Source organism: Ascaphus truei, chromosome 1 (genome assembly GCF_040206685.1).
Source record: "Ascaphus truei isolate aAscTru1 chromosome 1, aAscTru1.hap1, whole genome shotgun sequence".
NCBI classification, from domain to species: Eukaryota; Metazoa; Chordata; class Amphibia; order Anura; family Ascaphidae; genus Ascaphus; species Ascaphus truei.
The window spans coordinates 512,788,361-512,815,666 of record NC_134483.1 but is presented as its reverse complement, the minus strand read 5'-3'; the positions used below and the strand labels follow the sequence as shown (position 1 = coordinate 512,815,666).

General features: G+C 40.4%; 1 protein-coding gene across 1 annotated transcript in view; it reads right to left on the bottom strand.

Moving 5' to 3' along the window:
- Positions 1 to 5,131: 5,131 nt before the first annotated feature.
- The window catches only part of MXD4 (MAX dimerization protein 4), a 48,883-nt gene continuing 26,708 nt past the window's right edge, over positions 5,132 to 27,306 (bottom strand). Inside the window, exons 3-6 of the mRNA XM_075570843.1 lie at positions 18,566 to 18,595; positions 14,742 to 14,856; positions 14,238 to 14,397; positions 5,132 to 12,667 (exon numbers count right to left, since the gene is read on the bottom strand). Coding sequence (XP_075426958.1) covers positions 12,522 to 12,667; positions 14,238 to 14,397; positions 14,742 to 14,856; positions 18,566 to 18,595 — 451 coding nt within the window. The 3' untranslated portion in view covers positions 5,132 to 12,521. The remainder of the gene's footprint in view (positions 12,668 to 14,237; positions 14,398 to 14,741; positions 14,857 to 18,565; positions 18,596 to 27,306) is intronic.

The window sequence follows — 27,306 nt, the reverse complement described above, 5'->3', positions numbered from 1 at the left end:
TTTCACACGCAAAATTCTCGATTAAAACATTTCTCGTACAGCATCATCCCAAACTTCTCTTTGCCTACATACATGGGGGATTATTTATCAAGGTTTCCCAGCGGCAGAACTCGTGCAAAAAAAAAACCTGCACCAGATTTATTGAGGAAAAACATTCACATTTCAAGGAGCAATTCGTGTGCCTTTTTTTTATTATTATAATTTTTAACATGGGATTGAAGCAGGGTTTTTCCGGAGGTGAACTCCATCAGTTTCAGCTCCATGGACCCCCTGCTTCCTGACATACTTCCCTCCATTTCAGGTTTCAGTACCTCTGCAAAGTTTAAAGCTCCCACATCATGCAGGCCGCCAATAAGAAGCCGAACCTGATGATGTTACTGTAAGGAAGCAGGGTTCTCACACCCACTCCTTACCTGTGTCTGCTCCCCCTTCCTCCTCCCAGCGTTATTCCCTCCACTGCCAGGCTCCGTGTCAGCCAAAGCTCACACACGCTGCCGCCATCTTGGCCGGGACGCGCGGGACGGTCTTACACAGCGCGCGCTCCCGGCCATAATTTATTCACTGCACAGGCAGCTCAGTCACGCCCCCAGCACTCGCTCCAGCCATACTCACGCCCCCCTGCTTCCCAGCTGATGCCGCTTCAAGATCACAGAGCGCACCTATCAGCTTATGCTCCACGGCACACCTTTGCGCCACCTACCTCTCCGATTGGCTCTCCCACCTTTATTACCCCAGTCCGTCCTTGGAGTCATTGCTCTGCATAGCCTCAGCTTACCTGGTGTGGATTCTCTCTTGCTTGTGTTTGTGCTTCTTAGGTTTTGACCAGGCTTGGCTTACGACTCTTCTCCTGGCTCTAGACCCTGGCATCCTCATCACTACGCTGCTTCTCTCATTCCTCGATCTCGGCTTGGCCTTCTACTATCCGGACCTCTCCTCAACCTTCGGCTCTGGCTCCCACTACGAGTTCTCTCTCTCTCTGGTTACGACAGGTACCTCTAATACCATACTAAGTCTCCTGGCCTGTCTACGCAAACTACCACATTCCGGACACGCTTCCTCTGCTGCGGGTGCGTGTTACTAATGTCCCACCTCAGTACAGGGACGGGTCTGGTCTGCGGGCAGCCCTACCGTGACTGTTACGGCTTACTATTGGCCTACGGGGCAAAGGAGCTTTCAAACCCCCCTATTACATTAACCCTGCTGGCCAAGCGGCGCAGGGTGTCCCCAGAGCCGAAATTAATGGGGTTCAGCTCTGGAGACCCCTTGCTTAAATCCTATATTTAAAAAAAAAATTTGCCTTCTTGGATTACTCCTTAAAGCATTTTCTTCGGTGATAAATCTGGTAGTGTTTTTGCACCAGGTTTGCAGCTAGGAGACTTTAAAAAAAATGACCCCCTACACCCCTGAAATATGTACTACTTTTTCATGATTGACATGCCTTCTCTTATTAGGGAAAGAAGTGTTTGGCTATGAGACCGCCATACGTCTTGAGCACCTGAGGCTGGAAAACAGCCCCAGGTGCTCAAGCCAAAGATAAAAAAAACTGTCTAAATATTTTTGTTTGCTCACTACAGATACATAACAATTTCAGATAATGGGGTCATTTTCCCTCTTTTAGTAGGCGACTCATTAAACTGCAAATATGTAGGTAACCAACTGCTTGTTTTACACAGGCAATAAGTAGCAATCTAAAAGTAATTACTCGCCATATTCAATAAGATTTTTCAGATTGAAATCTTTGATGAACAAGCGAATAATCTGATATAGACCAAATTTGTTGTAAAGGACTTTGGGTGAAGCTAGAAATGCCGACCAGTCTTTTCTTTTACAACGAGGGTAAATTTAGAGTCAGGAAGGTTTCCTCCTAATGAGACATCATTGAATAATGTCTCACTGGGGTTTTTTGTTTGCCTTCCTCTGGATCAATATACTCTAAGTACAAATATAGGATAAGTAACGGTCATCTAAATTTAGCGTGGATTGATCTTGATGGACATAGTTACATAGTAGATGAGGTTGAAAAAAGACATATGTAACAATGTAACTGATGACAGGTTTCATTTAGTCTTGGATCTCTCTCTCCTATGGCCGAGGAGATTGGAAAAAAAAACAGTATTTTACAAAAGATCTGACTCTATCCTCCTGTGAACGTGTTACCAAGGTTATTTTTAGGCAATGTCCCAGCAACACATTTTTAAAAGATATGAGAGACAAATTGGTTGAGTGAATTTAAAATCTAGCTTAATGAATGTTGGTTACGACAAAGACAGGTAGGCAATTTCAGATGTGGCTCTTGTAGTCTCTGTGTCAAAATATTATGTACACATTCAGGAGTAGAATATAGAATCAATAGCTTTATTAACTGTAAAGCCCCCCTTTGTTGTGTACTTACTTTGTTGTCCACGTAAGATGATTTACATTGGTAAAACTGTAAGACCCTTGAGAAGCCGAGTAATGGAACAATGTTGATTGATTGGGAAAGGAGAACGCCAAATTACGAATTGTTCAACATATTAGGAATAATCAAAAGGGAAATCCTGATCTATTATCATTTATAGGTTTGGAAGTAGTTCGGGATAAAACCAGAGGGGGCGATAAAGAATGACTTCTTCTCTAGAGGGAATGTTGATGGATACAGACATGATGCTATAGGTAACGGAGGCTTTAATGATATGAATGATTTGGCCTCATTTCTATAGTGGTTATGACAGTCCTCTCCAAGTACTACTGTATATTACTGTATATAGGATTTTGATTTATAATTTATCTCTCCATCCTAATTTCATTTTTAGGTATATATTGCAAAGACCATAAAAAAAATTGTATATATATATATATATATTTTTTAATAATGAAGTTTGTACTTCTTGTATTTTGATCTAATGCATATATTTTTTGTATTAGTTACATTCGCATTTGCACAATAAGTAGAGTATTTACAGTAAGTGATTACTATAAAGATTTGACGGAAGTAATGTCTACTCTTTCCTAAATCTGTCCCAGCGCCTCCCCTGCTGAAATCCCTCCTATCAAATCCCATATCACACACTCAATTCTCCTCCTCACTTTTAAAGCTTTACACTCTTCTGCCCCTTCTTGCATCTCAGCTCTAATTTCTCGCTATGCACCATCCTGACTCTTGCGTTCTGCTCAAAGAAGTCTTCTCTCTTCCCCTTTTGTATATAATGCCCTCTCCCGCCTTAAACCTTTCTCACTGACTTCCCCACACCTCTGGATTGCCTTTCCCCTCAATATCCGAGTAGCACCCTCTCTATCCACCTTTAAGACCTATCTTAAAACACACCTCCTTAACGAAGCATACGAGTAGCTCCATGGCCGATACTTTATACCTCATACATAAACCTTGGCCCTTTGCAAACGCACTTACCAGCACACCCTCTTACTGTCTCTGTACGTTCTTCCTACCTACCAATTAGACTGTAAGCTCTTCGGAGCAGGGACGCCTTTTCCTAAATGTCACTTTTGTCTGAAGCACTTCTTCCCATTATGTGTTATTTGTATTTGTTATTTATATGATTGTCACGTGTATTACTGCTGTGAAGCGCTATGTACATTAATGGCGTTATATAAAGACATACATACGTCATTATTCACTGCCTTCAGAAAATGCCGCAAGGCGCGAAACAGCTGCCTTGTGTCTGAGTATATGGGGTCTTCTCTTGCCAGCAACAGTTGTACTGCATATATCCCTCAATGAATCACTATGAGATTGTAATAATGTTGCACAATTTTAGCTATTACCCTTTTTTTTTGCTTTTCATTTTTTTTAAATGAATGCAGAATAAAATAAGTGGATTGGATAAGAAATCAGTGTGCACCGGCGCTTTCTTCTTCTTAGATTACTACTGATAAATGTGTGACTGGTCGGCACCCACAAGCGTTTATTAACTCACTGAAGTGTCTGGAAGGACTATTATTTGGAGGACTAAGATTTAGTTCCGCAGGGTGTTATTCGCTGTGCTCTAATATGTGTGATGACTGAATTGCTGAACGCCTGGAGTCTAAGCAGTCAATATCTTGGGAGCGCTGTCTACATCTGTTTTTGTGTTCATTTGCATCTAATTTTCGTGACAAAAGAAAGACAGAATATTAACATACTTCGTGATTTGTAACATCCATAGCTAGGGGAAAAAAATCACAGTAAAAAAAGATGCAGCCCATACAAATTGAGCCAATGCCCGTAACACAACTAATTAAAAAAAAAAAAAAAAAAAAAAAGAATTTTATATATATATAAAAAAAATAAAGTCAAGCTCACCAAAAATAAGGAGAATTCAATAATTAACAAAAAAGGTAATTTAATGACTTCAAAAATTCATGGTAGCATCCACCGTTTCGGTTCGAACAAGCACCTTTGTCACTAAATCTAAAAATCCATGATGAAGGTGGCTTGTTTGCACTGATACGTTGGATACTACCATTACTTTTTCAAGTCATTAAATTACCTTTTTTGTTACTTATTGAATTCTCCTTATTTTTGGTGAGTTTGACTTTATTATTTCATGATTACAACTCCTAGACTGGATTTTTGGTCCTTTGATATTTTTGCATTACTTTAGGCCCCTTACATGGGCATCCCAAGCAGCTGGACCTGATTCTCTATTTTTCATATATAAAATATAAAACAATGTTTCTATATATAATTTAACCTGCAAATCTCGTTACAAATTATAGACGCAACTAAATTGCGAGTTAAATATTACTACTGTATTACAGACCTCGTTGCCAATTAAAAAAAATATATACAAAATTATTTTTTTTCAAAAATCACCTGGCTTTAACTTAAACCACTGACATTTGCTCAATGTATTCCTATGTAAGACTGCCCCGCATGGTGTAAATAGGTTAACGATCATTCTCGCCATCTTAAATTGTGAGATTGTAGGGGTCAATTTTTATCTTGCACATGTGAAGCTAATATTTGAGAATTCAAAACTAAATTGCTACAACTCCCTCCCCTTCCCCACCCCCCGTATTGTTTTAAATGTTGTTGAATTTGCAAGAGCAAAGCACTTGGCAATGGGAAACGCTCAGGGAGGTTGCAGGGATGGGGGTGGGTGTAGGTGGGGGAAGATGCATAAGAAACCCCCCCAAAAAAGACAAACTCGGGTACTGTATAAAAATTTGTATTTATATTACAATGAAAGGATGATACAGCACAATACCTTCCGTGTGCTACAAGCTGTAGCAAGCACCATGTACTGTACGTGTGTTCAAAATGAAACTTTACAATATTATACATCTTACAAGCTATAAAGCATTTTTTTTTTCATATATATATATTTTTTTTCAATTATCTCTGGCACAGAACCCGCCCAGTGCACCTCTAAATTTTCACAAGCCGCGATGGCCATCTTTCATTGTCTGAAGTGAGCCCAGAGAATGTACAGGACTCGTGTGCTCTGACACAACTAGCACACGTTAACAGGTAAACGCTTCTTTAAAAACATACACCTTCTACCATACCCAGTTGGAAAGAATGTAGTTTTCAAGACATGTCTTCAGTATACATTCATTTATTACCAAGACAATGCTAGTCTTCCTGAACTCCAGCTAAATTCTGTTTGTCTGTCTCAGTGGTCAAAAAGCCATGGTACTTTCTTGTACTCAATACCACTTTTTTTATTTTATTTTTTATTTAAAAGTCAAAACATACACTTTAATTAAAAAAAAAAACCTTGTACTTTTTTTTATTTTTTAAGAGGCTCTATATTTCTGTTCTCATCGCATATATATATATAGCTGGAAGTCTAAAGACTTTTGCCTCATCGATTAAGTAAAAAAAGGATTGTACTCTCCTGCATTTAAGGACACCATTTTTGTCTTTCACCCCATGAGATTATTTATGGTTTGTTGAATATTTCCTCCCTGTTTCATTTAAGTGATATCTAATACCCGGATCAGATGACCAAGCTGCAGTTATAATTATACATCATACCTGATGGAAATGAAAGTATGGCACAATACTAATAGCTTAAAAAGCAGAGGCTTTACTCAAATCTATGGATCCCTAGGCTTACGGTTGTACTGCAAATTGAACATTTTAGTCCTATGTAATGGCTCACAGAAACCTATTGTGTGCTGAAAAAACACACATTGTATTTAACTCCAGCAATGAATGAGTTACAGAAAAAAAGGTACAACTGAAAATGAGTCTATTTGATTAAATACTGTAGCTAGCTTTAGGCCATGTACACGGAAGACAAGTCTCATTGGTAATGCAACAATACTGAGATACTATACTTTGATAGGATTTAAACATGGAAAAAGAAGTTCGGGAATATAGTACACACATGAATACACTGATCTGTTACACATAAATCCGCTTGCACTTTTCGTTTCTTTCACCAATATAAAATCAAGTAGTAGTTGGCATTAAAGTAATCTGTAGCGTGTGAAACACACCAAGTTAAATCTCGCAAACATGTTTACAACATATGGCCTTACAGAAACATCAACTAAATCAAATTGATACGCACTGCAGTGATACCACAAAACACACCTCCTTTATTGCAGATATATCATATCTGGACTTCTACGAGACACCATTCTAGTTCCAAACCAGTATTGTGTTAGAAGTGTCACCTTCACAGAGATGATCGGTGTATAACAAGAAGAGACAAGACAACAAATGTCTCTCTAATGTCCTAATGAGCTTTCAGAATGTCTCAGGTACATGACCCCTCAACAAGTGGTTGCGAGATCTATTTTTCTTTCCATAACTTTACATACGGGGGGAAAAAAATGACCAAAATAATGCATTGCCCCTCGATACGTTTGAATCTCAGGCTGGGCAGGACCCTCCAGCACTGACGCAGTGCACACACAGTACAAGACTACCGTATGAAATAGAAAGTAGTTGTTACAGTAATTGGATTGTTACGTGCTGAGACCGGTCCAGCGTGTTGTCATGTTGTACTGTAAGTGAGGTCTATTTTGTGGTATAAAAGCTTGGAAATAACAAAAACAAAAAAAACAGGGAGTTTATTCACAAAGGACATTCTCAAACATATATAATATATATATATATGTCCCATCGGTTGGATAGTCCAGCTAGGCATTGAACTAAAATGTCTTGCTAGTGGTAGATGGGTCAAAGGCCATTACTGCATGTCATTAACATGGCTTTACTGCATTAGTTTGATTTCATGCACAAATACAACATATTCATGCCCAAACCATATTGCTTTTAGTCAGTGGTGTCCACATTTCACCACCCTTTAAGTGCCAAAATGACATGCACTATTTTAGTGTGTTGCGGGTCCAGTGATAGTACAGGGCTTAGTATAATTATTGTGATCACATTGACAATATGTGTTTTAGAAACAGCGCACGGGCACATCACAACTGAAGAAGCCGTCCTGCCATTTTACATTTTCGTAAGATGAACTGCTTTGCATTGTATGGTCACTGCAGAATTTGACATGCGCATAACACAAAGCTAAAAGTATAAGCAAACTTCCTGCAGAAATGATCAATTGGGCACTTCACGATGGCAACAGATTAGAGAGAAAAATATTCTAAAAATATTAAAAAGGTGCATAATTGCTTTACAAAACATTTAAAGTTGTCCCAAAACAAAAAAAAAAACGCTAGTGTTATATAGTGTTGTCTATATTGGTCACTGAAATATATACTATATTGTAAATTATTCTTGACTAATCTGCTGCAGTAATGTCAGTTTAAACAGTGCTATACTGCAATTATCAAACTACAGTAAATGTATTTTATAAGTATGACTGGGGGCATATCAATTTGAGCAAAAATAAACTCAACAAAGAACTTGCATAGAAATATCAATGTAGGGATTATGAAATGCTGCTATTATCAATGGAATGTCTTGCTGTGTTTTGTACAGATAGCTATACCATTGCAAAAATGTTTTCTTAATCCTTTTTTTGTAAAGTGGATATTACAATATAAAATATGCAATACAAGGGCTACCCAGCCTGGAAGAACTCCAAACGGACTCTTTTCTCATCAGAAAGAATACATTTTTACTTGCAATAGTGCAGTAGTTTATTGATCTCCTGGGGCAGGGGTGACCAACTCCAGTCCTGAAAGGCCAACAACAACAGGTCAGGTTTTCAGGATATCCCTGCTTCAGCACAGACAGCTCAGTCATAATGACTGAGCCACCTGTGCTGAAGCTGGGATATCCTGAAAACCTGACCTGTTGGTGGCCCTTCAGGACTGGAGCCGCCCACCCCTGCCCTAGTGAATCGCCAGTTCACTTTCAGACAGTTCTGTGCTTTGGACAACAAAATAAAACACAACGGTTGATCAGGTTTTTTTTTGTCCATTAAATCAAGAATGTGTTTCTGTTAACAGTCGTGTTACTGGACGTAAACGTAATTCTCCCATGATCTGGAAAGAAGTAACATGCTGTATGCACCAAATGAACTAGTGATTTCCGCTTGTCAAATAGACACGACATAAATATTGCTATACCCCCCCCCCCCCAAGGAGGATATTTTAGTTCTAAGCAAGATGTATTGAACAGAATACCAGGACCTGTATCAAAGAAGGTTACCAACCCCTTTAGAGCAGACACTAACGGGGTTTTTCAGCTGCCAGACGTAATGACCACGCACCTCTCCAACATAGGTAAGAGGTGAGCCAGAAACACGGTCATGTGACTAAGAGAAACATATATATACACTGTATATATATACACATGGCAAGGTCCAAGCAAAAAGTGAGTGCAAACAAGGATCTTTTGCTGCCACAAAATGTATTCATATTCTTATATTTACTGGTTTTATGAGCTAAAAGACATACAGTATGTTAATGTTGACAAGCACCTGCACATTTGTTGTAATATGAAGGGCCATAATACATTGTGCATTTTGTATCAGCTAAACATGGCACTGAAGTTAAACAAACGAAACAAAAATACAAAATAAGTGTATTTTTGATTCCGAATCCATTTGAATTGAGCCTGCTGGAAAACTTCCATTGAGGGGGTAGAGGAGGCTATTAGTGAATGGCTGATAATGTCCCGAGCCGACCAGTCAAAGCTCTTTCCCAGCTACCCAAAAGCCTTAAAAGGAGGTAGTGTCGCGTTAACGCCTTCACTACTGGAGAGGCCATCAACTCATTGCTTTTCAAGTTGCAGCCACGGAGTTAATGGTCCAACTCAAGATACAGTAAGAGGTCAAGAAGTAAGGGTTGACTTGGACCACAAACTGCAACAACAATATAAAGATACAACAGCTTGGAAATGACACGTCGGAGGCCGGCACGCATTTTACAACTGCTCTCAGAAAGACAACCAATAGGAGGCTTCTAATTGGCAGCCAAGTTGAGTGAATGAGAGGAACCAGCTAGAACTAGAGGCTGCCAGGCTAATGCAGTTCAGATGACCAACAACTGCACTACTTTCTCGCACACTAACGGGTCGGGGAAAGTGCCGCTAGCACTTTAATAGGCAACAAAGTGTGAGCACTTATGGAAAATAATGGTGTCGGGATCAACACAAAACAGAAATGCCAAACATCATTTTAAGGATGTGCATTGGATGTATGTTGTTATTATCTTAATATAAGGTCACAGTGCAATGAAGTACGTATGTACTAAGATGTAATATATGTTGTGATGCAACTTCTTTTGGACTCCGTAGAAATACCTATTTCACTTGCTTGTTTTTTTTTTTGTGGGGGAGGTTAAGGGGGAAGGAAATATTCCAACCCATAGACACCAAATCAATGAGTCAGAAGGAAGCATAACATACTGAAAGATAGCTCATAGGACTTTGGTATGACCTGTGTTAAAAACTACCCCATAAAAAATGTTTTAAAACAGCCACAGCAAAAATCAATGAGTCAAAACAGCTAAACAGCTGGAGAGGCATACGGAAATGGTTACCAAGGCACAATATGACAAAGGAAAAGAGTCCCCGAGACTCTGGTTTGGGTCTGTACCGTACCCCTCCCACCCCAAGTAAAATGAGAACATTTAGGAAAATATAATACAAAATCTTTTACAGGAAATATAGACTACACTAGCTAAACTCACTTGTCAGAAAAGTGTTAATAGCTTCTTTTTACCCTTTTCTTTTTTCTTTAAACCAAGACTTTTAACCTCTTCCCTGCCAAAGTGGCCAGCAGCAGGGCCCTCTGTTAGAGGAAGGATTAACCATTTTGCTGCGGAGCCGGCCTGAGATGCGCCTCCAGACCCCCTACAGCAACAAAAGTGTCAGCAGGTAGTTGTATTCTTACCCAGCAAGCCTTGCTCTAATAGACTCCTCAAGGGAAATGAGGTTGTGTTACCCAAATAAGCTAAACTACAACTTCATAGTATTGCTACAATTCTCATAGATACATATTTAAAGTATACAAAATAAACAGTGCCGTTTCACAGCATGAATCTTTTTTTCTACTTTTTTTTCCTTTCGTATTGTTTCTAGACGTCAAAACGCAGTTCTAGTGTGCTGCGGAAACACAATGAAATATGCTCTAAATCAGGGGTGGGCGACTCCAGTCCTCAAGGGCCACCGACAGGTCAGGTTGTCGGGAGATCCCACCTTCAGCACAAGTGGGTCAAATCGAAGACGAGCCACTGATTGAGCTACCTGTGCTGAAGCAGGGATCTCCTGCCAACCTGACCTGTTGGGGGCCCCAGAGGTCGGGAGCCCACCACCTGCTCTAAATGATTGCTGCAATTGTAAGCCATGCCTTCAGTGAAATAGTAAAAACCAAAACAAGCAAATATGAATGTCACCTTACTCGTGTTCAGGGAGTTAAGAGATTGTGAGCTATCTGAACTGATCGAAAGACTTCATATTTATTTCCCCCTGGATGTTCCCTCAAAGCAGACGGGCATGTTCTGGAGAGCCTCTATGCTGCAGTATATAATGATGCCGGTAATCACGACGAGCTTTCAAACTCCCAAGGCGTGTTCTTCAGAGAGAATAACTGGAAAGAGAGCTCAGCTGAGTAAATGATATAAGCATATTTTTTGTTTGAAGACCTCATTTCATTTTGCATCGGGATTATGTGCTTTTTTTGTGTGAAATTCTCCAGTTGTATTTGTACTTTGGAGACATATGACAATATTTTTTCCCTCTAAACATCCCGACCATTGAGACTTTGCTAAAAAATGCTTCATACAGCAACTTTAAAATGGCTGTAGCACGGATACTCTATGCTAACAAAAGCAGTTCTGCATTCTGGGATACGCCTGGTTGTGCTTTTTTTAGTCGGAGGCCTACATTTAGCATGTTTTCAATAAATGATAAAGACAATGTTTACTTGGCTTTCACTTTAGTGTATCTCTTCTATGTGTTGCTATATTGGAATACACCTTCAAAACAACCCAAACTAAGCCTTGCCATGCCGATCATGTGGCCGGCGGCCTTCCAACACCCAGTAATGACCAACAGGCGAGCCCGTTCCCACCTGTTGGTTTCTCAGTTGCTGATTCATGGGCTAGAGGGCATTCGATGCACTAGGTAACTGGGAGGCACACATACTATGTCTTTGTTCTCCCAGTAGAAATGCTGAGGTTTGTTGGAAATGTGTAGTCATTCTCAGCATCACTCTATATAGCAGCATGTGCACTTTCAAGTAGGGATCTTCTCAGAACATGAAATGATGTCCAGCACCTTTGCTGCCTGAGTGACCAGCAATGCATTGCAGAGCGATACAGTGCTGGGCCTTTCAACAGCAAAGGGAGGCAAACGGAATTCCTAATGCAGTCATCGTTATAGCCGGCTCACATTTTAACATACAGTAGTGACTTGTGAAATTCACTCTCCTCCCGAAGGTTAACTTGAGATACAAAATTCGTAGAAACTTATTTCTCCTGCTCTCAAACCCCAAATGCTTCAAATACTGACGCTTATCAAGTTCCTTGCCTGTTCTTAATGCCGTCATTTTATATATATCTATATATATATATATATAGATATATATATCTATATATATATATATATAGATATATATATATATATAGATATATATAGATCATTATAAATCTAGCGATGAAATTCATCCAACATGTACAAATTCTACTTCATTCTTAACTTTTAAAATGTTCTCTGGTAATTAAAAAATATTCGACCTGCGTCTTTCTGTGATTCGATGTAATACTTTATAATGGAATGATATGATTGTAAAATTAGGCTTTATCGAGCTAGAATTCCTTTGCTGTCAGAGGCGCCAACACATCCTTTTGGAGCTTGCAGTAGCATTCTGCTGTACACCCCTCGGACAGCAAAGTTTTTTTTAATTCTATTTATAAGTCCCCACTATATCACACCACAGCTCTCTGCAATAGAACCACAAGTCGCAATCTCTAGTGCTGTGGTTACAATGCTAGGGGCCCTCAGCAAGGAAGCACCTTTTCAGGACTCAGAATGGGCAGTCCTGGCTGAGTGGCAGTAGACATCTCTGTAACGTTATTTCTTTTTTTTTTTTTTTTTTTTTTTAAAGGTTCTTCCCCCCCAATTATAAGTGCCTTCAGCTAGATGGTCCTGAGTTGGTCCAGTAATTTGGCTACTATGAGAGCCTGGAATTCAGTATCAGGGAATGTGTATAGCCATCACTTGAGCCGCTTTGCAAACTGTAGTGGTCTTCCACATCACTAACGCTTCCGATACTGTCCATTTCACCAGGTGTAAACTCCATGCCTTCAATATCCACTTCTGAATGAGACAGAAAACACAGTTTTAGTAGTGAAATTCATATGCAACTGTGTATTATTGCTTAGAAACATTGTCAAACCCTTGCATTAGAGTAGATTACATGTTGTTATGCTAAAAGAGTGTAATACATGTTACAGACTGCAATGGTCTTTCAACTGGGGGTGAAACATGCACAGCCCCCTGGAAACCAACAATATATGTAACATATTCAAACGTCTTATAACTTTAGGTATGTTTATTAACTTCAAACAGCCCAATGACCATGAAACATACAAGACATAACATTTCATTGAATGCCCTGCCTGGCTACAGTGACTAGGCCTGACTTCTAAAGCCTGAACTTTTTAGATCATTGTGGCTGCACGTTTTAAATCAATATTTCTGCAAAGTGGAAAACTACTGCAGAAAGTAAAGCACTGCCAACATTGTTCGTGTTATATAAATTAAAATATACTGTACATACACAGTAAAGTATGTGTGATCAGGACAAACAAGAATAGAGTGTTGGCTTAGATACATTTTCAGAGCAAATGTAATATAGCCTCCATGGTAAATAGAAGTAATTTATACCTCAGCCATCTTTTCTGCAACAGTGGAACAACAAACCCCATCCATATTGTCTCTTCTGTTGTTATTTGTCACTGTGATGTGTGGCATTAGGCTGACGCTTAATTTTATAATATTTCATATTAAATACTGGAACCGTAGTGAAAATGGTGCACGGTTAAACATTTTCTCTTTATTGGTATAAGGACATTGTTAGCCACCCTGGAAGCATAAAGGTTTATCATATGAATAAACGGACATCATGAACAATTGATTGTGTAGTGTATATATGTAGTGAATATGTTCTGTACCTTTAGTGCATACACATACAAGAAATTATGGTTAGTGAAATTCATGTTATCAAAACCATGTTTAAATGCTTTAGTGCCCACCTCACGGTAAATAAGGTACTACGTAGATTTGAGCAGAACACCGTGACTATATACGACTGTACAGTTACAGTCAAATGGGCAAAAGTAAAGCATTCAGGAATAAAAATATAATAAATAAATACCTGATACCGTTTGGTTTATATGATATGTAAGGCTCCGTTTATAGTGCGCACACGAATAAAGTGTAGCAGCTCTATAGGGCCGGCCATAGTGAGCACACGCGATGAAGAGCAACCATGCGGCAGAATTTGTTACGCACGACAGCCGGGTCACGTGAGCGGTTCAGCCAATGATGGCGAACCAGCCTGGTGATGTCATGGCCGCGCCTCGTATCACAGTGCAGAGATCGCTCGAGCGACAGGTGCGCGGGACGCCATCCGCTCCATCTCGTGCGCGTCATTTTTAAACGCAGCCTAACTAGGAAATGCAGTAGGATATTGTAAAAAGAACCTTTTCACCGCTGTACCCTCTCTACACACACCTTTTCCTGCAAACTAGGACTGCCCCAGGTAAACCAGGACATCAAATTGATCAGCGCAAGTTTAATTTTAGGTTATGCATACATCCATTATTGTATTTAGGAAAATGAAGTTTCCTTCTCATCCCATTGAAAGAAGCCAGCCCTCACTCACCTTGCTCAGAGTCAGTGGATATGATTGAGCCCATGCTGTCGGTGCGCATGCGTTCTATGCCATGCACAGAGAGCTGCTCTAAGCGACGCTTGAGGTAGCGATGTTCCCTCTGAAGTTGTTCCTTAATGTTGAGAGCTTTACGGTCCTGTTCTTCTAGTTTCTAGAAGAAGAAAAGAAGAATGAAAGATGCAGTAGATAAATGATTAATAAAAAAAAAAGCGCATATAAAAACACAGAACAACATGTGGAAGCAGGATTACTAGAATTAGAGACGTTTGCTGCAGTTTATAACTTAGCATGGAACAGGGAGAAGTGAAAAAATAAAGAAATGGGAACATTCGCGGGTAGAAGGGATAGTAAAAGCAGAAATACAGAGAGAGGCGAGAGGGGTGAGGGGAGAGAGACAGGTTAGCCAGACATAATGACAACGATACACACAGGTCATGAGAAGAGACAGGGCTGACACTGAAAAGAGTTCATAAAGCAGAGAGCAGCTGGTGTTACCTTAATGTGCATCTTTGCTCTTTTTAAGAGGCTTAGAGTGGTGTGTCTTGTGCTGTCCGGTCCAAGTGGCACAAGCTGCTTTAGCTGCTCCAAATATAGTCGTAGTTTTGCCCGCCTGAAAAAAATGATAAAGAGAACGGAGTGAGGATTTATGCAACATGTCCATAACCCCTTATAAGCAAGAGGGCCTGCAATGCATGGACATGCAATATATTGCAGGTTCCTCTTACACTCGTGGGGTTAAAGCCGGGTTTCTCAAATCAGACTTGTATGAAAAAATCCCTTAAAAAAACATTTTAGTGCATTATTGCTAAAAGAATATACATTACATTATTTATACTAAAAAAAATTGTACAGTATTTACAAATAACGTCATTCAGGTGATGCCGTCATTGTAAATGTATAAATGCAAATACAAAAAGGATAACTTAGTGATGATTAGGTATTTCATTTCTAACCCGTTTTATTGCACTTAATTATTGACAGTCTCTGTAATTGCATCATATCAATTGGGATTTCCATGGGTTCAAAATTGTTGAGAAACGCTGCTTTAAAACACAATTAATGTGTAACTTCATTGCTATAGTCTTTTTAAAAGAAATTGTAATGTCCCCGACATCAAAATATTCAGAATGTATTAAACATTGGGGGAAAGCTACTTGGACCATATTTGAGAAAGGTTGACACCATATTCATGCGTACAATCCAGGAAGGGAGAGGGGATTCCTAACACACCACAACAAGGTTTCATACAATGGAAAGTGCCACTGTTACGTGAATAACAGATGGAGCCAAGTTACTTTTTAGGAAATCCTTTTCTTCTCTTAGCTTTGAAAATGACAGATTGTCATTCATTTGTAAAAACTTGGCAAATGTCCTAAGGTGCAGTCACACACACAACACTAAATTGGGCCAGTGGCACTGGCAGGTTTGTGGAGTTAAAAGAACAGGCCCAGATAAACAGAAAGGTGGCTACGCTTTAGCACACTTTTACTCCTATACATATGCATGGGAGTACAGGTGTGCTAAACCTTAGCCCCCTTTTGTGGATCTGGGCCTAAGAGTAATACGTTGGGAAAAAAAGACAGACAAATGCGAGCACTGTATACAGAGATACATAATGTAAGAATATATGGTACCAAAGAATTAGTGATGGGTAACATCTTTAATGCGCTTCTACACATTTCTCAATGAATATGTTTAATTGGTGCAGACCTACTAACACATACCTACTCCTCTTTAGCCTGCTAACAAATCAATACGAAATGCACTATGCAATGTCAGTCTTCATGATCATTAAATAAATGCGCTGTGTGTCAGCATTATATGATAAAAATCCAAAGTGTTTTTCAAATTCTAACCTGGTTTCCTTAATGCAGTGCAATTGAACCCCTATTACATACGGCTTAGAGCTTTGCACAGAGGTTGAAGTTTGATGGTACTAGAAGTCACAAATTTTTCTATTTTCCAATACATATACAACGACATTTTGTACAAGGCATACCCCGCATTAACGTACGCAATGGGTACAGAGCATGTATGTAAAGCGAAAATGTACTTAAAGTGAAGCACTGCCTTTTCCCCACTTATTGATGCATGTACTGTACTGCAATCGTCATATACGTGCGTAACTGATGTAAATAACGCATGTGTAACAGGCTCTATAGTCTCCCCTCTTGCGCACAGCTTGGGTACAGGTAAGGAGCCGGTATTGCTGTTCAGGACGTGCTGACAGGCGCATTCGTGAGCTGCCGTTTGCCTATTGGGCGATATGTCCTTACTCGCGAGTGTACTTAAAGTGAGTGTCCTTAAACTGGGGTATGCCTGTACTTACAAACATAAGAGTTTCACTTTCTCTTTTAATTGAAAACATACATGATACAAGCGCTCTTCTTTCTGTTATAGATGCAAATATATCATCTAAACCAAGGGTGGCCAACTACAGTCCTCAAGGGCCACAACAAGTCAGAATTGAAGGATATCCCTGCTTCAGCACAAGTGGCTCAGTGACTGAGCCACCTGTGCTGAAGCAGGGATATCCTTAAAACCTGACCTGTTGGTGGCCCTTGAGGACTGGAGCTGCCCCCCCCCCCCGATCTGAACCTTTCTAAAATTAGGTAGCTATGCCCCTGTGTTTAACAAGATGATAATTTTTTTTAAATAATTTTAACTACTTGTTTTAGTCTACCATCTCAGAAGGAACAGAAGTGTTGTCATGTCATGATTTGACCTAGCTACCTACTTAGGCACTTTTTAAAAATGGAGTGAAAGCCACTTCTCCTAAGGGGGAGACACTACAGCCTTACGGGGGATGCAATTTACTAATGGATAAGCTTGGGTTAAGGTCCACTCCGGGCACATTCAATGAGTTTCTTTCTTCTCTTTATAATGAGCAGCACAAGCTTCAACCTGTACTGCAAAGGGCAGATGAGTCACCCGTTACATGGCAGGAGTCAGACTTAAAATAGATCTGAGAGCAGGAAATGCTGTGCGGGTAGTGCACGTCTGAAAAACTGCATGGGAGAAATCCATTTACTGATGTTCATAGGTTATAAAGACACCTAGATATCAAGTATTCAATAGAGTGACCCCGGAGACCCTTTAACAAGCGCAACCTGATTTTCAAAAGTAGAAACTGGGGACACATGAACAAAAATGATTTATAAAAACAAATGATATAATTTCAAAATAAATATTATAATGGTATTTGTCTCTGAGTCCCCGTTTACGCTGCATTGTTGATGTATGTCCGTTTCCTAACATAGCACAAACTCTTGAGTGTAGCAAAATGACAATTTGGTTTATACTGTATTAATAAATCGTTTAATTAGAGTTTACCAATATATTTAAAATATTTACTCTTTAATATAATCAAATCACATAAAAACATGCACGTTCTATTTTTACAGTTTTGAGTCAAATCAGGGAAAAGCTTCAAACTGTGACATTTGAACAATTTTGAGAAAATTGTCACTACACTGGGAGGTTGCATTTAAATCCGGGACTGTCACAGATAAACCGGGACATATAGTCACCCTATTATTAAGTTGTGTGCATGTTTCGAGCAGGAGTTCTCAAACGTTTCCATATTGTGGACCACTTCAATGTCGATAACCGTTTGGAGTACTATTATAGTTAGTTCTGTTCATTCATTTATTTCTAACCATAGAAAACAGGAGACATAGCACACCGCTCACAATTTTTATAATAGATAATTTCACTTCTTATAATATTCCTTTCATGTGTCTTAATTTTGACACAAATGGGTGCTACCTATGTACGATAGTTAATATTTTTAAGAATTGAATGAAAATTGTGACAGAGTCACAAGATCATTCACAGAAGGTACATTTGTGGTGCACCACAAATGTACCTTCTGTGAATGATCTTGTGACTATGTCACAATTTTCATTCAATTCTTAAAAATGTATTTCTAACTACATTAAAAAAATATATCTAAAACAAAAACCTTCCTTGCAGACTACAGGGGGGAGCTGAAAAGCTTCAGGGACCCCTATTAAAGGTATTTGGGGAACACAGTTTGAGAACCACTGGTTAAGTGGATGCGTAGACACTAGAAACAAATATAATCTTGAGAAAAATCTTCAGTACTAGCTGAATTAGCCCCAATGAAGATCTGGGTAGGACCAAAGTAACATTTTCAATAAACCTGAATTCTTGAAGACCAAAAAAAGTCATCTTTAAATCTGTTCTAATCCAAGCTGGACGATAGGGTGATTTACAACTCTACTGAGAGTTAATGCACATTTAAAGTTCACCAGTAGAAACAAACAAGGTTGCATGTTTAGATTATGTGAGCTTACCTGTGTTTTTCTAGCTCATTGTGTGATGACCTATTGGGGGAAAAAAGAAAAGTTTTATTCACAATGCTAACCCATGTAAGAAAATGTATTAATATCTGCGTTTTAATTGACCAACATAATCTAACATTGACACACATTTGAGAGGTAATGGTCTCCTTTTACTAGAATCCCGCGCTCCCTTTAATGATCCTTACAGGCGACCAGAGTGCAACCCCAAACCACAGCGCGCTCCCTTTAATGAGGGGAATGACTGTGGGCCGGCAGTGAGATCTGCAGCCACGCTACATCTATAGTCAGAAACTGGTTTTCTTTGACACAGACACAATTAAATTGCTACCTTCATGGAAAACATGCTGCAGTCCAGTAGTGGAGACATGGAGCTATTTAAAGTAAGGAGAACATGACTTAACCCATAACTATATCAACTAATTAACAGTTAGATCTTCTTTTCTGCTATGCTTTGTTTAACGTTTGAGGAAGTCTACTTTTCTGTAAATATAACTTACTCAAAACAAATGTTTATTGTTCCCTTCTTATATAGATGTTCAGAAATGTGTAGTATAAAAAATACAATAATCAGCAAAGCACTAGAGTTATTTGCAAGGCAAAAAGAAAAGCCGAAAGAGTGTCTTCACTTTTACAGTATCGGAGGTCATGGGGCACCAGACCTCCAGCGTGTCCAGTCATGTGATCTCTTCCACCGCGATCACATGACTACTGCTGCCCCCAGGCTGGCGGACGTGGAAGGGGCTCCCTTTCGGTTTCGGTCGGGCAGCCCTACCACCATCTAGAACAGGAGTAGGCAAACTTTTCTGTTTGCGCCCCCTGCCTACTCTCCCCTTTTGCTCACGCACCCCCCCCCCTTTACCTGCCGGCATGGGCGGCGACATATGACGTAACTTGACGCCGCGCATGGCCGGAGAGCAGGTAAGCGAGTTAGAGGTCTTGCACGCTCCCCCGGCAATTAAGTTAAATGATGTGGGGAAGAGCACGGGGCCTCTGCAAGCGCCACGCTCCCCAGAAAATCTCGTGCTTCCAGCCCCCCCCAGTTTGCGCACCCTTACTCTAGAACACAAGCACTTGTCTATCATATACCTTTGAAGAGAATTTCCCTACCAATTAGATTGTAAGCTCTTTGGAGCAGGGACTCCTCTTCCACAATGTTACTTTTATGTCTGATGCACTTATTCCCATGATGTGTTATTTGTAGTTATATGATTGTCAAGTGTATTACTAATGTGAAACGCTACGTACATTAATGGCGCTATATAAATAAAGACATACATGCATACAAGATATCTATTGTATCTGCCATCACAGTCTCCATGGATAGGAGTCCTATACATTCATACCCCACATTAACTTACACAATGGGACCGGAGCATGTATGTAAAGCAAAAATGTACTTAAAGTGAAGCACTACCTTTTTTCCACTTATCGATGCATATACTGTACTGCAATCGTCATATACGTGCATAAGTGATGTAAATAACGCATTTGTAACAGGCTCTATAGTCTCCCCGCTTGCGCACAGCTTCGGTACAGGTAGGGAGCTGGTATTGCTGTTCAGGATGTGCTGACAGGCGCATGCGTGAGCTGCTGTTTGCCTACCGACAGTATATGTCCTTACTCGCGAGTGTACTTAAAGTGAGTGTCCTTAAACCGGGGTATGCCTGTATGCATGTACATCTTGTGCTAGGTGTGGTCTGCATCATGAAACTTACAATGTGTACACTTTGGAGGAGAGCAGTGAGAAGGGGACATGATAGAAACGGTCACATACATTAATGGATTCAGCAAAGAAGCATATTTAAAAGAGGAAAATGCTAGAACAATAGGCCATGCTTTGAAACTGGAGGGTGAGAGACGCTTCTTCGTGGAAAGGAAAGTGCTAGAAGTCAATACAGTAGTAAGAGAATTCACAAATGCGTGAGATATACACAAGGCTATCCCATAGATTAAGGAAACCAGAAGATCTAATAGGATCGGTGGTTTCACAACCGATAATAAAATGTGCTACAAGGTGGGGCTACAGCAGGAGTGGCCAACTCCAAACCTCAAGGGCCACCAACAGGCCAAGTTTTCTGGATATCACTGCTTCAGCACACGTGGCTCAATCAGTGGCTCAGTCTTTGACTGGAGTTGGCCAAACCTGCTCTATTGGTTCTTATCTGCTGTCAATTTCAATGTTTATATCTGAGGTAACAGTCACACAGTTAAATATGCATTTATATGTATTCAAGTTCATTGAAGTAAAGGCATTGCCAATTCTGTGTTACCTGCTTCCTGACATACCGAGCAGGGGTAAGAATTGTTTCTATAACGGCTACCAATTGCTTGTGTATATGCAGATACTGCAATATGTTCAGTGTTTACACCCAGTGACCATTATAATTGCAAAAAAAAAATCAAACACACCCAGAAATAGTATTGGAGGGTTTGCTCACGCACGCACCATATTCTACTGTGATGTCAACAATGATGGCTTGTTTCCCAGAAAGGATCACTATCTTGGAATGCTCAAAAGGGAATATATGGAAATCATCCCATTGGCACGTGTGATGGAAATGTACAAAACAGTTATAAAGCAAGAGAACTGAATAAGCCATTGAATAGCTTATGGATATGCTAAAATATTATACAGTTGCTAGCTAATTATTGGCCAAAGGCTTTCATAAATCTCTCAAATGGCGCCATGATATGAGAATTAAAAATGTAATAATTAGCTTTAAATTCTATTCTACAATTCAAAAAAATAAATAAAAAGTACTGTAAACACAGAACGAATTTATGTCACTTTCCTCCCCAAGTTCTTTATGATTATGATGCAAATATAACCAATGTGAGCGAGGAGAAAGGGTCGCTGCACGTTTATTCTTTCAGGCATTTCCGGCACCCAATCCTAAAGTACCGTATTTGCCCAATTATAGCTGACGCCAAAAATAAAGCGAGCCTCTAATTTTAAAAGCAGCTGGAAAGAAAACAGTTTACACACCACACAACACACACACACACACACATACACACACACACACATACACACACACACACACACACACACACACACACACACACACACAGTGTCCATCTATCTGTGTCCGTCCTGTCACAAACAACATGGCTGCCTTGGGCCCCCAAGGTGGAGTTTCCTCCATTTTACTCTCCTACCTCATACATCCGACTGCTGATTGGCTCGCAAAGTGGGCGGGTCCGATTCAAAGTATAGATTTTTCAACGTAACTTTAATATTTTTTTTTTTTTTAAATCATCGTTTTATAATCCTATGCTTTATAATCTTATGCCTAGAAGGGGTGTGAGAGAGAGAGGGAGGAAGAGAGACAGAGTGGGGAGAGAAATACAGGTGTGAAAGGGGGGTGGGGAACAGGGCATAACCAAGGCCACTGACACGGGGCTGGGGCGGTTGAAACTCTATTCCTGGGCCCCGGGAAATCTGTTGGTGGCCCTCACTGGGAAGACATTACACAATGACTTCCAGCCAGGCTAAAACAGTTAGGTGTCGGGCTGCCTTTCCTTGTTCTGTGTGCTGCAAGCATAGCAAGGCACAGTTTGCATGACGTTTAAAAATGTCCCTGTAGGCATTCCGTCATTTAATTACCATATATACTCCTATCTTGTATGTTTACTGCACGTGCTAAGGAACTAATTAGGAGCAGTTATAATAATTCCACGGAAAAAGGGTACATTTCTTACAACGATCATCCCACCACTTCAGACAAGTTACAGCAGGCTCCATTTGCCATGTAAACACTTTTATATGTAGCAGAAACAAAACCCATATGCCTCAAGGTGAGAATGACTTACTGTATGTGCATTTGACGAGCTTTGTTATGTGGTCGCTGTAAAGATTGACATTACCCTTCTGCTCGGTTGACTATATCCCCCAATTGCCTCAACACGTTAACTTAATATGCTTGGTAACAGCAACAAATCAAGAAGGCATTGCGCTTGTTTGCATGCACAGTATTTTTACACAGCTTCATTAAACATTGACTGTAAAAGTTAAGAAAATATGTCTTTAGCCAGGAGATGGAGCCGTAAAAAAACAACAAAATTGTTTGTTATATAGAACCAAATAATTTAAGACATGTTGAAAAGCATAAATTAAAAATGCAATGTATTGCAGGCACAATACAGTGGGGGAAAAAAAGTGTTAAACGTGCAAGTAAACATGGAAAGGAAATCCCTCCCTAAAAATCTTATCTAGCCCCTCTTCCCCCTCCCAATCGCAGATCGGGTCCCCTAAGGTGTTCTGGGGTCTGGCTAGGTGTCTCTGTGTGGTGCATACCAGCTGGAAACAGGAGGGCCTGAGTCTCCCGCGATGACATGGGGGATAACAGGAACAGGTTACTGGGGTGGATGCCTTCGTTCTGGTTCAATGGTGCAGCGGCTCCATCTATAGTAAGCCCCAGGAATGTGGGGTGGAATCCTTACCACAGAGTTTCCCCTCCAGGGATGAGAGATTCCAGTCTCACACAGGGTTATCTTTAAAAGCAGCAGTCTATTTATTCACAGCAGGGCAGCAGCCGACAGGTACCATGATGCACAGTCCACTAACTGTTCTCCCTTGTGATGGTCCTGCCTCCACTCTGGATAATAAGGGCATCCAGAGTGGGGCTAGCTCTTCCCTCACCCCCTAAGCAGGGTGAGAGGTACTTGGTCCACCTTACTAACTATAGTTAGATCAGCTCTACTCATGAGTTGATCACTCCTCTTCTTCCTAACTCACTAACACTACACACTCCAACCTTGTGCCCTAAATAGGAAGTGACACTGCTTTATGTAACCTCCAGTAGGCACCGCCCCAGCGTCTCTTGATTGGACACAGGGTCACGTGACCTACCTTCACTCACACAACCCAGTGTCATAAGCGGGGGAAACCCATGTCAACTCCTGGCAATCTGCCCTTAGCAGAGTTTACACACAGGAGGAGGATAGAACTATAGCCCCATTTCTTACCAGGGCTACACTTACAACTGCTTTTGTGAAAAATGCCTAAAATTAGGGAGCTCCTAGATGCCAATGTTTCTGCGTTATTATTTTCCCACTTGTGAAATGCAATAATCACGTCAACTCAAAATGCAACATGAAGACAGTATACACAAGCCACTCTGTTCCCATAAAGTTTAGCCCGAACTATAAATAAAGATCAGAAGGGCAAGAATTGTTCTCTACAATAATATTTTACCGGTCACCTCCCCTTCCTATATTCCCAAGGACACAACTCACCTTGTGTTTCCTTCTGGGTTAATAAACCAACTTAAACCTATTGAAAATTGCACCGAGACCATCCTATTCAGAGTCCATAAACTGGTGTCTTAAAGAAGTAATCCAAAGCATGTTTTTTTTTTTTTTTTTTTTTTTTTACACAGGATTAAAAGCAAGGGGTCTTTGGAGCTGAACCCCATTAATTTCAGCTCAGGGGACTCCCTGCTTCCAGAAATACTTACCTCCATAGCAAGTGCCAGTAGCGGCTCTACTCAGCAAGCAGGGTTCACATAATCGCCGCTTTTCAAAGCCGGTTCAGCTTCCTATTGGCTCATGTGACGCTGGAGTTTTAAAAAGCAGATGGATACCGGCGCCTACTATGGATGTACCTCCGGAAGCAGGGGATCCCTGCAGCTGAAATTAACGTGGTTCCGCTCAGGAGACCGCCTGCTTCAATACAATGTAAAAAAAAAAAAAAAACTTTGCAAAAGAAATCGCCGGCTTGGATTGCCACTTTAATACTTTGATGGCAACACAGATCCATTGCATTATTCCTTCAGGACAGGCTGCACATTTTAAATTATAGGTTCAATCCTAAACCAAAAAGTCCCACGATAATACTGGGCTTCTACTAATCAAATCAAAAATAAATGACGATATCTTTTTTTCCTTCTCTAGAAACTGCAAGCAACCTCCTTGATTTCCACTTCAACATTCAACATGTACAGTATTACCAATGAAAGATGCACTGACAAACACACATTTCTGGCAGATGTCCAAAGAAGATTTCTGCCTATTCAGTATTTTTCCCTATTAAAAGGCAATTCCAAAATAATGAACACATCAGCACCATGCCATTTTTCTTTTTTTTTCTAGCAGTAATCGCGTCTCTGCCAACATTTTAAACTACAACCTCCAGAGATGCAAGTCCCGAGAAGCTGAATATTTGGATTAGATTTGACGTTAACCTTTCTGCTTACTCTGTACATTCTAGCTCCCTCCCGCGTTCAGAAGGAAAGACTAGTTACATGAATCTGGCAAAATATTTACCACGTGTGATCCTCTGCTCTTAAAAAAAAAGCTGGTGTTACAAAGATGGGAGCGTTTCCTAGACCAGTGCCCGCTGTAACAAATATATTGATCAAGACAAAATAAAATAAAAAATGAATGCCTACATATAGCTGGCTGGGTACATGTCTTTGTACACAGCGTATGTCTTTTCCCCCTGAGCCCCCTACCGGCTCTCGCCCCTTTCCCCCCCTCCTTGCCATGGCAACACGTCATCACGTGACCCTGCTTCGTGATTTGACGCATCGCTGGAAGCCAAGGTAGGTTAGTTACAGAGGCCTTGCGCAGTCCCCCGGTATTTAATTTAAATGCCTTGAGGGAGATTGTGGGACCACTAACCACTGCTCCCCCTCTTACCCCCCAGAAAATCTCTCGCCCCCAGCCCCCAGTTTGCACACCACGGGTTTAGGTTACAGTAACTACCAATACAAAAGCATTTCCTCGCAGCAAATTCCATATCGGTATTTGGAGCCAGAAAGTGAATATCAGGAAACACTGTAGGGTAAGAAGCAGTATTTATTTGGGTTCAGTGATGTTTCCTGGGTCCCCTGCTTTAATGCAGATCTGGAAAATGCAGCGCGCAATAATATACAAAAGACACAGCAGAGTAGTTTCTGGTGGGCGTCCGAACTACTAGCAATACAAGGTTTCTGAAAAAACAAATTCAGACCAGTTTATGAAAACATAGCAGATCTTATTACCGCCTCTCAGGGAAGGTGGGGGTTGGGTGTGCGTGAGGATAATCAGTGGGTGGATGCAGAACAGCGGTGTACTTACAAGGTATTATAACTGATTCATAACAGTCTGATTATCTCTTGTAAGGTGGATTCAGTTCAGACACATATACTGTAGGAACAGTATACCAATGTTAACTACAATACCAGTTTAAACCGGCAAGCGAAAGTGGTCGAATTTTTATTTATTTTTACAAAAGGGTTGAAGCAGGGGGTCTCCGGAGCTGAACCCTATGAATTTCAGCTCCAGGGACCCCCTGCTTCTGGAGATACTTACCTCTGTTGTAGGTGCCAGTAGTCGCTCTGCTTGGATTACAGGGATCACGTAAAGGCCGCTTTTCAGGCTGCTGTGTCCTGTGAGCCATTGGGAAGCCGTAACGCCATCCGGTGCAGCTTCCTATTGGCTCACAGGATGTGGGAGCTTTAAAAAGCAGAGGGATAATGGCACCTAAGTATTCCTGGAATCAGGGGTCCCAGAGCTGAAATTAATGGGCTTCCGTCCGGAGACCCCCTGCTTCAATCCTCTGTTAAAAAAAAAAAAAAAAAAAATCGGCGGCTTGGATTGCTCCTTTAATGGTTGGCTTATTCCTAAACAATTTATGAGTTTTGCCAGGGCATTGCCATTGGAAGTTTCAAACTGCTATACCATCTTCTCTTTAGAGACACAGAGGCAGAAGGCATTCCCATTTTTCTTTTTAAATGAAAAGTCTACTGAAAGAATGGGCTTGCCGTCAGCAGCACAGCTAAAAGGATAAGCCTAAAGCTAAAGACATTGGCGCACATTTATTAAGCAGTGCCAAGCTTATCTTGTAACCCATTCGAATAAAGGGGATGCAAGGTTCCTCAAGGATTAGAAACATGTATATATTGCTTATTGTCTTTGAAGAGGGAGAATCCATTCTTATTCCCAGTCAGTGCTAAAGTATACATATGAAATGATTTAATATTTCCATCAGATTGATCACAACCCCATATCGTCCTTAGGGACAGGGCTGGAAAGGTCAATGCTGACATCTCTTCATGAGATCAAAAGTATGGAGAGTATTGTAAAGAAAACATAATGATGATGCAGGTTTCATCTAAATTTACATATGATTTCTCCCAGTCACTAGATGGGATTCTGGGACTTGGTAGTTGATATTCTCTCATAAAACGATGTCAGACAATCTATGCTGGATTTAATATCACACAATCTTCTAATCCATTCCCTAATTAATACAATCACTGTAGACACACTAATCACAAATGGGACATTTTAAGATGTCTACCAATTTGTAAATTATAAAGGACACCACATAACAACGTGCAGCTTCTACAGTCAATGTGGCATATTCTTGTAGCACTGAAGTTGTCAGTGCCAAACCGTGCAGTTTGGCATGTTCAGAAGTAGCCAAATGAAATGTGAGAGATTAAACCCTATTCTCTATTGCAAATTGCATCTTCTAAACCGCTTCTATAAAAAGTGACAAAGCGCCCGGTTTAACAGCCAAAACGCCCTGTTTGTACGTGCTTTAGAAGCGGAGTGACCAGAGGTGGTACTAACTCCATCCCCAGTCTGATTTATGGGGTTTACCCTCTCAGACAAACCCATATATCAGGGTGTGGAGGGAACTTGCACAACAAAAATCTCGCCGCACATGAAAAAAATGCGCATTTTTAGAAGTGGTTTGCATAACAGAGTTTGAGTTTTGTTAAAAAATAAAAAAAATGTGC